The sequence below is a fragment of the Strongylocentrotus purpuratus genome, unplaced genomic scaffold, assembly GCF_000002235.5.
Source record: "Strongylocentrotus purpuratus isolate Spur 01 unplaced genomic scaffold, Spur_5.0 spur5_contig_869, whole genome shotgun sequence".
Lineage (NCBI taxonomy): Eukaryota > Metazoa > Echinodermata > Echinoidea > Camarodonta > Strongylocentrotidae > Strongylocentrotus > Strongylocentrotus purpuratus.
The window spans coordinates 233329-246779 of NW_022145578.1; the positions used below are offsets into that span (position 1 = coordinate 233329).

Below are 13451 nucleotides of genomic sequence, written 5' to 3' on the forward strand. Positions count from 1 at the left end.
CAGTTGACACCACTTAATTTGCATAATTAATATGGGGTGCGTGCAGATCTATGTTTTTATACAATTAATCTGAATTTAAAAGCATATTTCTTAATTACTGATGATTGAGTTATATATTTATTTCGAAAATACTACAAACTAAAAACTGTCAATTATTAGGACGTTTCACTACTTTTTTTAAAATTACATTTAATTAAACATGAGTTAGGGAAATCTAACTATGAACTAAAATATATTCAATAAAATAAAATTATATGGAAATCATGTGACACGAAACAAATAACCAATGCCATTACATTAGAAATTACAGATGAACCGGGTAAACCAGATTGTGTTACTTGTTGCCCTAGGCAAGATTAATTAGTATAATTGCTTCTTAAAGCGTTAGTTACTAATTAATTGTTTCGTCTGGAGGGTGTGGTATACTATGAGGTGGATGCCACAGTGTACCAGACAATGCGGTATGTGCCACAGTGTACCAGACAATGCGGTATGTGCCACAGTGTGTTAGACTATGTGGTAGACTATGTGGTGATTATGTGGTTGGTCCCAGAGCGTGCTACCACATGCGGGCCACATGTGATTTTGGGACGTGTGTTAACGCTGTGGGTTCTATTTGGTGCATACCACAGTTTTATGTGGTAACGCTGTGCCATAACACAATGTGGTATCAACCACATAGTCTACCACATTGTGGTACGTTCCACATAGTACACCACAGCGTTACCACACGTCCTAAAATCACATGTGGTCCACATGTGTTAGCACACTGTGGTACCACACTGTGTTTGGCTTTGTGGTAACACAGTGATTGTTCCATAAGGACAATTCCAACAAATAACAGAAATGAACAGAAATATCAAAATGTGAGGGGACAAACAAAGGCCAAAGGCCTGTCAAAGGCTTGTCTCTAAACTATATGAGTAATTAAATATACATTAAGTGCCACTTGATAAGTGGTACAACAGGAGGAAAGAGGAAAAAACAAGGCAAACGTAGCGCTTTACAGACTCAGAGGATGTAGGCCTATGATTTAATAAGATTAGATTTATATATCTTTTTAAAAAAAACTAAATAAGCAAGGCGATTCTTTATTTTGGACCCAAGACTATTTCACAATTTTACAGAAAATATCTTTATACATTTATGATGGAAATGAAAGAATAATATGCGTTGAATCACCAATATGTTATAACCGTTCATTAATTTTAAGGGTAAAAATAAGTACAATTTTCAATTAATTTTCACTGCAGATATAGGGTCATGAACTCTTTGTCAATTCATTTTTTTTTTTTTTGATATATGCACCCTCTTCTAGCATGATACTTTAATAATTACCCCCACGTACGCCCCCCCCCCCCCCCCCCCACCACCACCACCAAGCTCACCCAAATGTATTATTCTATAGAACAGCGCGCCTGCAAGCTATGATACTCAACAAAAGGACTCCTTTAACCTTTCGGTATTCACCTTCCATTCACCTTTATTGATTTTCTTTATTACTTTTATCCTTCTTTCTATCCTCCTTTTGTCTACTATTTTCTCCATTCCCTCTCTCTTTTTCTCATAACATTATAAATTTATACTCATAACTAAGCTCTCTGATACCGCAGTCACACCGACGGACCAGACCGACACCAGACCTAGCATTTAAGGTGATACAGTTTTGGGAAATTTTGAAAATTGGGTGGATAGTGATTCTTCACAATTTCGATATTTTTGGATACCCCTGTGGATGCGAAATGTACCGCGATTTTTACTGCAGTTTTATTCAGTAAATGCTTGTACCTTCACGATCTTGTATATTGAACATGAAAAACAAATCAAACCATAACAGGACATCGTGATCAAAATTCAAAATGAAATGAAATAGTCATAGTCTCCCTCTGCGTCGTCAAGCGTGTTATCAAGGAAGACTTGGAGAGAAGGAGAGAGGAACAGCGACACAGAGAGTACCGTAGTACGGGATTCGAAGGGTCCAAACAAATGGATGGACGAAGACAGGAAGAAAACAAATAGAAAAAGAGAATGGGACATATAGAGAACGTTGTCGTTCTGAGAACCATCAAGATAAATGGCGTGACCGGCTTTGATGTATTGAACAAGAGGAACGTCTTCTGTTGAGTACGGTTCATGGGTTTGTGAAAGACATTGAAATTTGATTGTGTATTACACCAGGATTCGAGTATCTGAGGTTATGGAATCGTAAAAATTGAAACGGAAGTGACTAATCTTGCTTGAAGAAAAAAAAATCACAATTAAAAGCACTGCACGCAGAAATATAGAGAATATAGGACTACACAAACACGTCATCGCCCACACGCGAGCGCACACACACAACACACCCACTCACACACACATATTCTTGATTTCTTTGATCAACGCTTGTAAACCTCCCATTGTGTGTGCTTCGTGGCAGTACCAAGAAGTTACCAGCAACTTCTTCTTACCAGTAACTTCTTGGTAGTACAGTGTAATATTATAGTCTGCAAGAATCGACGCCCACACAACATTTAGTACTCGACATTCTTTTAAATCTTGATAAGAATGGCAGATTTTGAGGAGAACCATCGAAAGTACATTATCTACGAGCGGATCCAGGATATTGTCAGACGGGTGGTGCAAAATAATTGGAAAAATAAAGTCCACTCATTTTCCAGAAAGTTGTCAGTTCAATTGTCCATTCAGCCTCCACATAAATCGATCATTGGTGGGCGCGGATGGAGGGGGGGGGGGGGGGTTGAAGGGAATACCCGTGTATAATTTAAAGGAAATTTTCTGCCCATATTTTCTATTCTTACTTATCTAAAACGCGCTCCTGGATCTACTTTTGCATTGTCGAATATTTATCTTTTGTGATGTCAGATGCATTATGTGTCAAACGTTACAACCCCTCCCCCCATAAACATATTTATATATAATCTAACAATAATAAATGAATAAATAAATTAAAAAAAAAAGAAGTATGAAAAAACTGTTAGAAATTCTAGACTACAACTTGCAGCTCAACCCAAGCTTAGCCAGACCAGTTACAAACATCCGGTGCTTGTTTTTTTTTTCTGAAATGATGAAATGTATCAAGATGTTTGTACTATCATCAGCTAATATAAATCTATCTCTGATCACATGATGATCTACGTTATATAAAGCAGATATGCAGGCCGGGAACCGCTACGCTAACAAAATTTAAAATTATATGTTAACCCTCCAACATGGTCCTTTATCATATTTTTTTATAATATCATACATAAACGATATAGTATACAAAAACACACATACAGGCAGGATTCTATATTTTTGTATCTTGGTCATGATTGAACACAAAAGAAATAGGTATACTATATTACAATACAAATGTTACAAATTTGTCTGTAAACAAAAGAGCATAATAATAATAGATGTTTCTTTTAAAGCGCTTTACCAGACACAACCGATAGACTGTCATTACTCCGGTCACTGTACTGGACAGTTACTATTCCACATAATACAGTGCACATTTCCCACTTTCTGGGGAGCATTCCAGCGAGTTGACTTTTTGCGGCCTCGCACATATTCATCCAATCACACTGACTCTCGCATCCTACCGGGCACCTGAGTGGAGAGGAGCAATATAGATAAAATGCCTTGCTCAATGACATAATTTTATGTACCAAGTCGAGGCTCGAACCCATGACCTTTGCATTTCCAGTCAAGCGATTAAACCACTCGACCAAGCCACCTCTAAAACACTTTTTCATGTTTTTCATTTTGTAAAGATTTGTTTGAGCTATACATGTAAAATCGTCCAGGCATATAATAACAAAATTATCACTGACATGATATTTTCGAACATTGATGAATAGATAGGGTATTCACTGATTTCTTTTCTTTTCTTATTACTACCGTAATGCAAAAGAAGGCAGTAACATTTCTAATAGATTGATTTTTATTCGACAAGCTTCCAACATACAACAATATACAATAATAACAGATCAAAAATAAGTCAGCTTGAACAGGATAACCCACGAAAGCTCGAGAGCTTATTTCCAGTGGGGTCCCTTACAGACATGTATAAAATTAATAAGTTAAAATAGTAATATTTACAGACAGATAAGAAAACTAAAAGAACTACTTATTAAAGATAATAATAATAATAACAACATTAAACTGATGATAGAAATGATATTAAGTACAAGAAGAAAAAGAAGAAAGAGAAGAAGAAAAAGAAGAAAAAGAGGAGAAGGAAGAAGAGGAAAATAATGATGAATTTGTAGAATTTCTATAACGTACGAAAACATAAGTATATACAACATGAAAAAAGTATGAACTGACAGAAGAATAAAAATTTCAATCATATAACATGTCATTCACTTCTCTTCTCTGACTGTCAAGTATCAGGTATTCCTTTAACTTCCTCTTAAAATGATCATAGTTTCCTATTTCTTTTACACCATTGGGAAGGGAATTCCAATGTTTTATGGCATTGTAATAAAACGAATTTCCAATACTACCTACTCTTTCTGGTAAGTTAAAGTTGAATCGGCTATTTCTTGTATTATAATCATGTACGTCAGTAACAAGATCGAAGTTGGATCGAATATAATGATTCGACCTAGTATTATATATTTTATGCACGTGATGCAATACGAGTTGTTTTGATCTTTGGTCGACTTCAAGAAAACCAGCTTTAGAAAGTTCGCTGTAGCCAACATGAGTTCTTGGACAAGAACAGTTGATAAATCTCACCATTTTGTTTTGTATAATCTTCAACTTCTTTTGATCTGACTTGTTTATGTTACTATACCATGCAGGGTTAGCATAGTCAAATAAACATTGAATAAGAGCAAAACAGAGTGTACGTCTTGCTTTTAAATCCAAACAACTTTGATATCTGTACAAACATTTCAGACCAGAATTTGCTTTTTTACAACTGATTCTACTAAAGATGAAAATGAAATTGCGCTAGCCAACTCAATGCCTAAATACTTCACAGACTCTTTTCTCTTGATTGCTTGATTATTGTGTGTCACTTTGAATTCAAATGACTTTTTAGAACTACTTTTAGAACAAAATAAAATGCTTTCTGTTTTTCCCAAGTGTAAAGAAAGCTTATTATCAGTCATCCAATCGACACACGTAGACAGCTGTTCACTGAGCTTTTCCTCAATATATTTAGGATCAGGATTTGAATAGAGTAGTACGCTGTCATCTGCGTACAATAAGGTTCACAAGTTTCAACTTTATATCATCGCGGGATAGCCACAGCTCAAATTTGACCAGGTCAATTGAACAAAAGCACAAACAAAAGTGTCTCTTCATTTTTGTTAAAAAATGTATATGATTATTAGCTACATGATGTAGCAAATTTTTTGTCATGGTTCCCTTAGCGATGGAATATATACATTTCTGCGTAATAATGATTCAGTTACTTTCATTAATACTATCACATCCGTTAAAGAAATAATTTTTGTTTTGACAAATTAATTTCAGTTAGTCGTGACATCTAACCTTGTATATAGTACATGTATATTCAAATCTATTACAAATATACAAATTGTTAAAAGTAAATAATGAACTTTTTAACTCGAAAATTTGTCATAACGCTTGAGGACTTGTGCAATAATGGAGAGTAGTGCCTGACCATTGATTGGAAACATTTCTGAACTCAAATATTGTACTGGAGGTGGGTTAATTGTTATGCAATAAAATCAAATTTGAAAGTGGTGGTGAAGAAAGAAGAGGGGTCTTCATCGCAAATTTATCTGAAATAACATAACCACACCTTAAGTTTTAAAATTAAATGTGCCATCTTTTTGTGCACCGGCACTAATGATATACCCAAAGTAATAATGTTAAAAACCTATTCCTTTCTCTTTACTTTTTGGCCCCCCCCCCCCCCGGCAAGATAGTTTTCCGGATCCCCATCGCAAGGATAGTTTCTGTTTCAATTAAGAAGATCACAGACTCCAGGTATTTCCTTATAAATAAGAAGGGCATTCCCATTTAGGATGATGACAGTACCGGGAACAGGAACGACGCATCTTGGATGATAGCGATAGAGATACGACGTTGGAAACTCGATGACCTTTTCTCTCCGCATATCGCCGTTAGGGGAGAGGAGACTCACAAAGCCAATGTAATCTTGGTTCAATCCCGTACGATATGTAACGTAGATCATGTCATCTGCACCGACATGAAAATTAAGTCGTCTGCTCCAGTCCGCCAGTGGAAACTTCATCTTGACTTCTCCAGTCGCTCGAAAGATTCTGCAAATATCCGAGTTTCCAGAGCGAATGATGATATCCCCATTTGCAAGTGTCCCGATACCCATCATTGGTTTGCATTCTATATCATTGATCGTGCGAAGATGTGACCCTGTCTCAGGGTCGCTCACATGTATCTCGCCACTGTTGTGGCTAGCAGCGAGAAGTTTCCCCTTCCTGTCTACAGTTAGAAAGGCAAACCGCGATTCATCGTTAGGTAAAGCTAAAGACCTTTCATCCTTTCCGTCTCTGTCACAGAATTGCAGCAAACCGGCGTTGTAATCACTGTAAACAAAACCCTTGTCAGGGAGGACTACTAAATCCCAAATGCCTCTAGTCTTCTTGTCGGTCAACAATGTTTCCATGGACCCGGACTTTACGTTTACTGAGTACAGTGCCGATCCATTGCCGTTCCGAAAGACTACTGTCTGCTCATCTATCGCCCCTAGAAGAAATGGCTCCTGGATATCTGAAGAAATATTCACCGTCTTGACCATCTCAAAGGAAGCGTTCTTTCCGGTCAAGATTCCAATCTTTTGTTCATCATCCACCCTCTTGAAACGTATCTTCTTTGCCACCGTTGATAGCTTATCCAGATGATCATGATCTAAACATGGTAACTTGTCCATACCCATCTCGTGATACTTGGCGACCTTCTTGTGGAAGGTTTTCCCGTCGCAATCGACCATGATGGATTTTGCGACTGCAGCTGTGCTCTCTAACTCCTCACCGGTGGTCTCTGCCGATGCTTTAGCTTCTGCAGTCATTCGACAAACAATGTCTACGATAACCTTCAACTCTGCAAGAACTCTGTCTCGGTCTTTCACTAGTGTTTCATGCTCGTTATCGTATTGTTCATTAATTTCTGCAAGCTCCATTCGACGCTTTTCATTGATCTGTCTTATGAGCTCTTCTGCCTCTGCGTTTACTTTGGCTACTTGTACAGTGTTTCGCTCCTTTTGGTCTTGTGACTTTGTCTGGAATGTGACGGATACCTTTTCCTTGATGTCTATGAAATGACCATCCATCTCCTGCGAACAACTCTCTATCTTGTCCAGAAAGCTCTGCGTCTCATTCTGCTTCGCTGAAATCTCTTCGACATCTTTTTTCACGATTTCTCTCTTCTCAGCGAAGAACTTCTCAATGTCTTGCATCTGATGCCCATGGTGAGTCGTCAAGGCACATGTGTGGCACACTGCTACTTTGCATTTGCAGCAGAGCAGTTCTACTTCTTTGCTCTCGTGTTGTGGACACGGCCATTTTATAGCTCCATGAGACATATCAGCCAGAATGGCGCTGGCCAGATTGCGGGCACATGTTGGACATAAATGGCGTTGTTCAACAACTTTGTACCCTTGTGTTTCGTCATCACCATCATTGCCGCATTCCTCGCACTTGAATCCCAGTGCGTCGAAGAGGCTTGCCATCGTGTATTACGGACTGAATAATCTCCTTTTCTAAAAACGAATCGAAGCGCTGCTTAGATTGCAACTCACAGGTAGATCGAAGACAGATTGGTGTGAAATCAAATCATGCAGAACTCGCCCGAGCCATACTCAATACTATGTTCGATGATCAGCGTGTATAGGGTGTATTACAACGCTCCGAAATATGAATTTTTTGTATGATGGCCTCATCACCCCTCGACGTAATGACTGTATGTCAGTAATCCTATACGTATATGAATCATAATAGCATAGACGGGGCAGTGCATTTTATGTAAAACGCCTCCTTTGTAGATTGAACTTTGGACTTGCTTCCGCTATCCCAAATGATTACGTCCGGCTACCAAACGTTGTACTTTGATAAAACTGATAGTGTAACTGAATTGGAGCCCGGAGAAAATAAACATTAGACAAATGTTTCTACGGGAGCGTTGTTGGACATTAATTATTCTCGCATCAGTTGTTTCGTTCATTTTACTCTATGAAAACTGTATCAATAAGAAAGACACAAATGAAATTAAGCATCATGAATATCTGTGGTTAATAACATCAGTTATAATCTATCCAAACATTAGCTACTGCTAAACTATTTCTGTTTTTAGTGTATATTAAATAAGTATTAAGCAACAATAAGTATCCTTTCAAGGCAGTAATATTTGATATGTTGAGACGTTCTGACATTTTTCTAGAAACCCATGCAGACTCAGAGAGCTAAATTACATTTCTTGTCATAAACATCTAGATAAATGAAATATCTAACTGCTTGACATAAATCAACATATCTTTCGCTATCAACACTATACTTTATATCTAAAAAGTGACTGAGTGTGCTTAAACTATACATGCAGTTTGACCTGGTGCTGACCTACATAGTGGCACAATAGGGACTTTTAGATTCGCACGAAGACAATGGGGATCGCTACGATCGACGTCCTTTTAATGCACTGCCCGGCACTGCCTTGAATGGACGTCACACGTATCAGTCGACGCAAATCTAAAAGTCCCTATTGTCATTTACGTTGACATCCATACAACTTCACTCTTCATTAAACAAAACCTGAATCTTCTATATTCATTTAAATCCTGATTTCCAACCAATTATTACAAATCTACCTTTTATATATGACCATTTTGTATACATTTATCATCATCTTCAAATATGTTATGCACATATAAGAATTGAAGCGTAGGCCTACAATGTACTGTCATGTAATCTACACTTGCTGCACGAAGATCCACGTCGAACCTATTAACTTGTATCTCTAGCATACTATGTTTCGTAAATATACATCATTTATGTAATAATTAAATTAAACTCTTTGCCTCATTTTTGCACTAAATTGAAATACCAGGTTCCAGGATGCCCAGGAATTTGGGCAATTCTGTCCTCAAATCAGTCCCATGTTTTCACTGTTTGACTGTAGAATGAGTTTGGCACATGGTATACGTAGATCTATTTCAATATAGACTTTGATCGAGGACCTTGAGTGTTTTTGCATGAAATGTCGAGCAATCAATTGCATACATAAACAAAGAATAAGAATGCCAAAGGTGCCCAAATGTGTGTGATATGTATTCAATTCTATTCAATTCAATTTATTTTATTTTCACATTTGATGAAAAAGAAACAATAACAAACATACACAATACAAAGTCACTCTAATACAGTGTTGCCAGACTATGTTTACAAAGTCAACTATATGTGTACACTGTGTGGACATTATGTGTTCACATTGTTATCACAGTGTGGAGTTTCAGACCATGAGGTTTACAACATAATATCCACATAAACTGACATACTTAACACAGAGTACCACATATTTACCTCATTGGTATATGTATTGAACTATGTTTAACTCTGTGATCCCAGTATTGTCACAGTGTGGGGTTCAGATCATGTGATTTACCACATATTCCTACATATTTAACACAGAGTAACACATGTTAACCACAGTGTGATATGTACTGAACTATGTGTAAACTCTGTGTTCACAGTTTTGTCACAGTGTGGGGTTCAGATCGTGTGATTTACCACACAGTCTTACATACAGTATGAGTCCAAAAAAAAGGTTTACACCTAGAAAATTGCTAATTATTTAAAAAATCATCTATGAACAGTTAATTATTATATATCTTATAAAGGAGTGTTTTATCCCAAATCATTTGGTATCATTTTTGTGTGGTATGTGTTCACGCCTGGATGAACAGGAGGCATTGTTTGCGAGAGTGCAAAAATCGACTTGCGCCAAAGTGGCTTATGTGATGTTTAAATAAAAATATTGTGTTTTGGGTATTAAATCGGTTTTTGCAGATCCACATAACATTTCTACCAAAATCATGCCCCACATATTAATATCGAATATCAAATATCGACGAACATTTGGGCGCGCGTGTGTGTGTGTGAGTGTGTGACTTTGTTTCTGCAAAAAGCATATGCAATGCATTTCATTTGATACATTCAATTCATTCTCTCACTCCGCTAATCCCAACATAATACATGCTGTAGGCGTCACTTTGGCGCAAGTCCATTTTCTAGGAGTAAACTTGTTTATGACTCACATGGTATTTAACACAGAGTGACACATATTTTCCACAGTGTGGTATGTATCGAACTATGTGTAAAGTCTGCTATCCCAGTATTGTCACAGTGTGGGGTTTAGATCATGTTGTTTACCACATAGTCGTACATATTTAACACAGTGTGACACATATTTACCCCAGTATGGTATGTACTGAACTATGTATAAACTCGGTGTTCACACTATTGTCAGTGTGGGGTTCAGATCATGTGGTTTACCACATAGTCGTACATACTGAACACACTGTGACACAGTGTGCTCAATACCACAATGTGGTATATGTACTGAACTGTGTGTAAAGTCTGTGATCACAGTATTGTCACAGTGTAGGGTTTAGATCATGTGATCTACCACATAGTCGTACATATTTAACATACTGTGACACATATTTACCACAATGTGGTGTGTATCACTATGTGTAAACTCTGTGTTCACAGTTTATTGTCAGTGTGAGATTTTTAGATCATGTGGTTTACCATAACGTAATATTCACATATTCGTATATAATATCACACAGTGCCACATGTTTACAAAAGTGTGTCATAAGAGTAAATAGTGTTCATATTTTTGTCATAGTTTGGTTTCTCCCAGCATTTTAAAATACACTGTCGCTCATAAAGTTGGAATATTTTTGTTTTCCCTCAATTTATGGAATTATTTTAAAAATAATTTAAAAAAAATAGATCTAGATAATAGTATACATTCTTAGATTTTATTGAATAATAATTTGACAAAGTGTGTTTTGCGTGACTGCTAAAGCATGTGTATGCTACTATGCTTATCAACTAGGGGACCTATGCCCTTAAGTCATAAATGACAGTAATGAGGATTAATGCCCCACAAAAGGGCACTAATAGAGCACATCGACACGGTTTTGATCCTGGGGCCTCACAGTTACGAGGCCATTTCTTTGTCACTGAACCGTGACTGTACACAGTGGGGGCTAGGATAGGGGGCAGTTTCCATAAATATAAAAAAATAAAAAAAATGCAATAAATTTTCAATAATTTATTGCACTTTACCTCGGTCCCCAACATAAAAAAATCCTCTGTGTGCCCATGCCTTGAGCCATAATGCATGACCGCCAAGAAGATTTTTTTATGTTGGGGACCGAGGTAAAGTGCAATAACTTATTGAAAATTTATTGCATTTTCTGTGTTTTTTTTTATTTATGGAAACTGCCCCCTACCCTAGCCCCCACTGCGAACAGTCATGGTTCAGTGACAAAGCAATGGCCTCGTAACTGTGAGGCCCCAGGATCAAAATCGTGTCGATGTGCTATATTAGTGTCCTTTTGTGGGGCATTAATCCTCATTACTGTCATTTATGACTTAAGGGCGTAGGTTACCTAGTTGATAAGTATAGTAGCATACACATGCTTTATCAGTCACGCAAAACACACATTGTCAAATAATTATTCAGTACAATCTAAGAATGTATACTATTATCTAGATCTATTTTTTAAAATTATTTTTAAAATAATTCCATAAGTTGAGGAAAACAAAAATATTCCAACTTTATGAGCGACAGTGTATGTGAAAATTGTTTGTTCACAGGGTAATTTCTACAGAGCGATCTTCCTAAATTACTTAATCACACACTTGCCACAGAGTCTCATATAGCTATACCTGTATAAGTCGTCGTACGGCTGGCAGCTCAGAAGGAAAAACCAGTTACCCCCAGTTCAAATGTCCAACTGGTTCCAGTTATAAATTAAAATGGTTCCCAGTTGACGGCAACTGGTTCCAGTTGATTCTAACTGGTCCACATAATGCATATCAAGCGGATTTTGGACGACTGCATTTCATTTAACTGGAACCAGTCCTTCATGACCAGTTACACCAGTTGATAACTGGTCTAGTTGCATATTTCCAGTTGCACCAGTTGATAACTGGTCTGTGGGCATATTTCTAGTTGCACCAGTTGATAACTGGTCTGTGTGCATATTTCCAGTTGCACCAGTTGATAACTGGTCTGTGGGCACATTTTCAGTTGCACCAGTTGAAAACTGGTCTGTGGGCTTATTTCCAGTTGAACCAGTTGAAAACTGGTCCGTAGGGGGTTTAGTTTAATCAGTTGACACCACTTAATTTGCATAATTAATATGGGGTGCGTGCAGATCTATGTTTTTATACAATTAATCTGAATTTAAAGCATATTTCTTAATTACTGATGATTGAGTTATATATTTATTTCGAAAATACTACAAACTAAAAACTGTCAATTATTAGGACGTTTCACTACTTTTTTTTAAAAATTACATTTAATTAAACATGAGTTAGGGAAATCTAACTATGAACTAAAATATATTCAATAAAATAAAATTATATGGAAATCATGTGACACGAAACATATAACCAATGCCATTACATTAGAAATTACAGATGAACCGGGTAAACCAGACTGTGTTACTTGTTGCCCTAGGCAAGATTAATTAGTATAATTGCTTCTTAAAGCGTTAGTTACTAATTAATGTTTTCATCTGGAGGGTGTGGTATACTATGAAGTGGATGCCACAGTGTACCAGACAATGCGGTATGTGCCACAGTGTGTTAGACTATGTGGTAGACTATGTGGTCATTATGTGGTTGGTCCCAGAGCGTGCTACCACATGCGGGCCACATGTGATTTTGGGACGTGTGTTAACGCTGTGGGTTCTATGTGGTGCATACCACAGTTTTATGTGGTAACGCTGTGCCATAACACAATGTGGTATCAACCACAATAGTCTACCATATCGTGGTACGTTCCACATAGTACACCACAGCGTTACCACACGTCCTAAAATCACATGTGGTCCACATGTGTTAGCACACTGTGGTACCACACTGTGTTTGGCTTTCTGGTAACACAGTGATTGTTCCATAAGGACAATTCCAACAAATAACAGAAATGAACAGAAATATCAAAATGTGAGGGGACAAACAAAGGCCAAAGGCCTGTCAAAGACTTGTCTCTAAACTATATGAGTAATTAAATATACATTAAGTGCCACTTGATAAGTGGTACAACAGGAAGAAAGAGAAAAAAACAAGGCAAACGTAGCGCTTTACAGACTCAGAGGATGTAGGCCTATGATTTAATAAGATTAGATTTATATATCTTTAAAAAAAACACTAAATAAGCAGGGCGATTCTTTATTTTGGACCCAAGACTATTCCACAATTTTACAGAAAATATATTTA

The 13451-nt window shown here is 37.1% G+C and overlaps 1 protein-coding gene across 1 annotated transcript; it reads right to left on the reverse strand.

Moving 5' to 3' along the window:
- Positions 1 to 5923: 5923 nt before the first annotated feature.
- Positions 5924 to 7669, reverse strand: LOC115920425. The gene has a single exon (XM_030976209.1). It carries the CDS (start codon positions 7667 to 7669, stop codon positions 5924 to 5926), a length of 1746 nt encoding a protein of 581 aa, XP_030832069.1.
- Positions 7670 to 13451: the final 5782 nt, after the last annotated feature.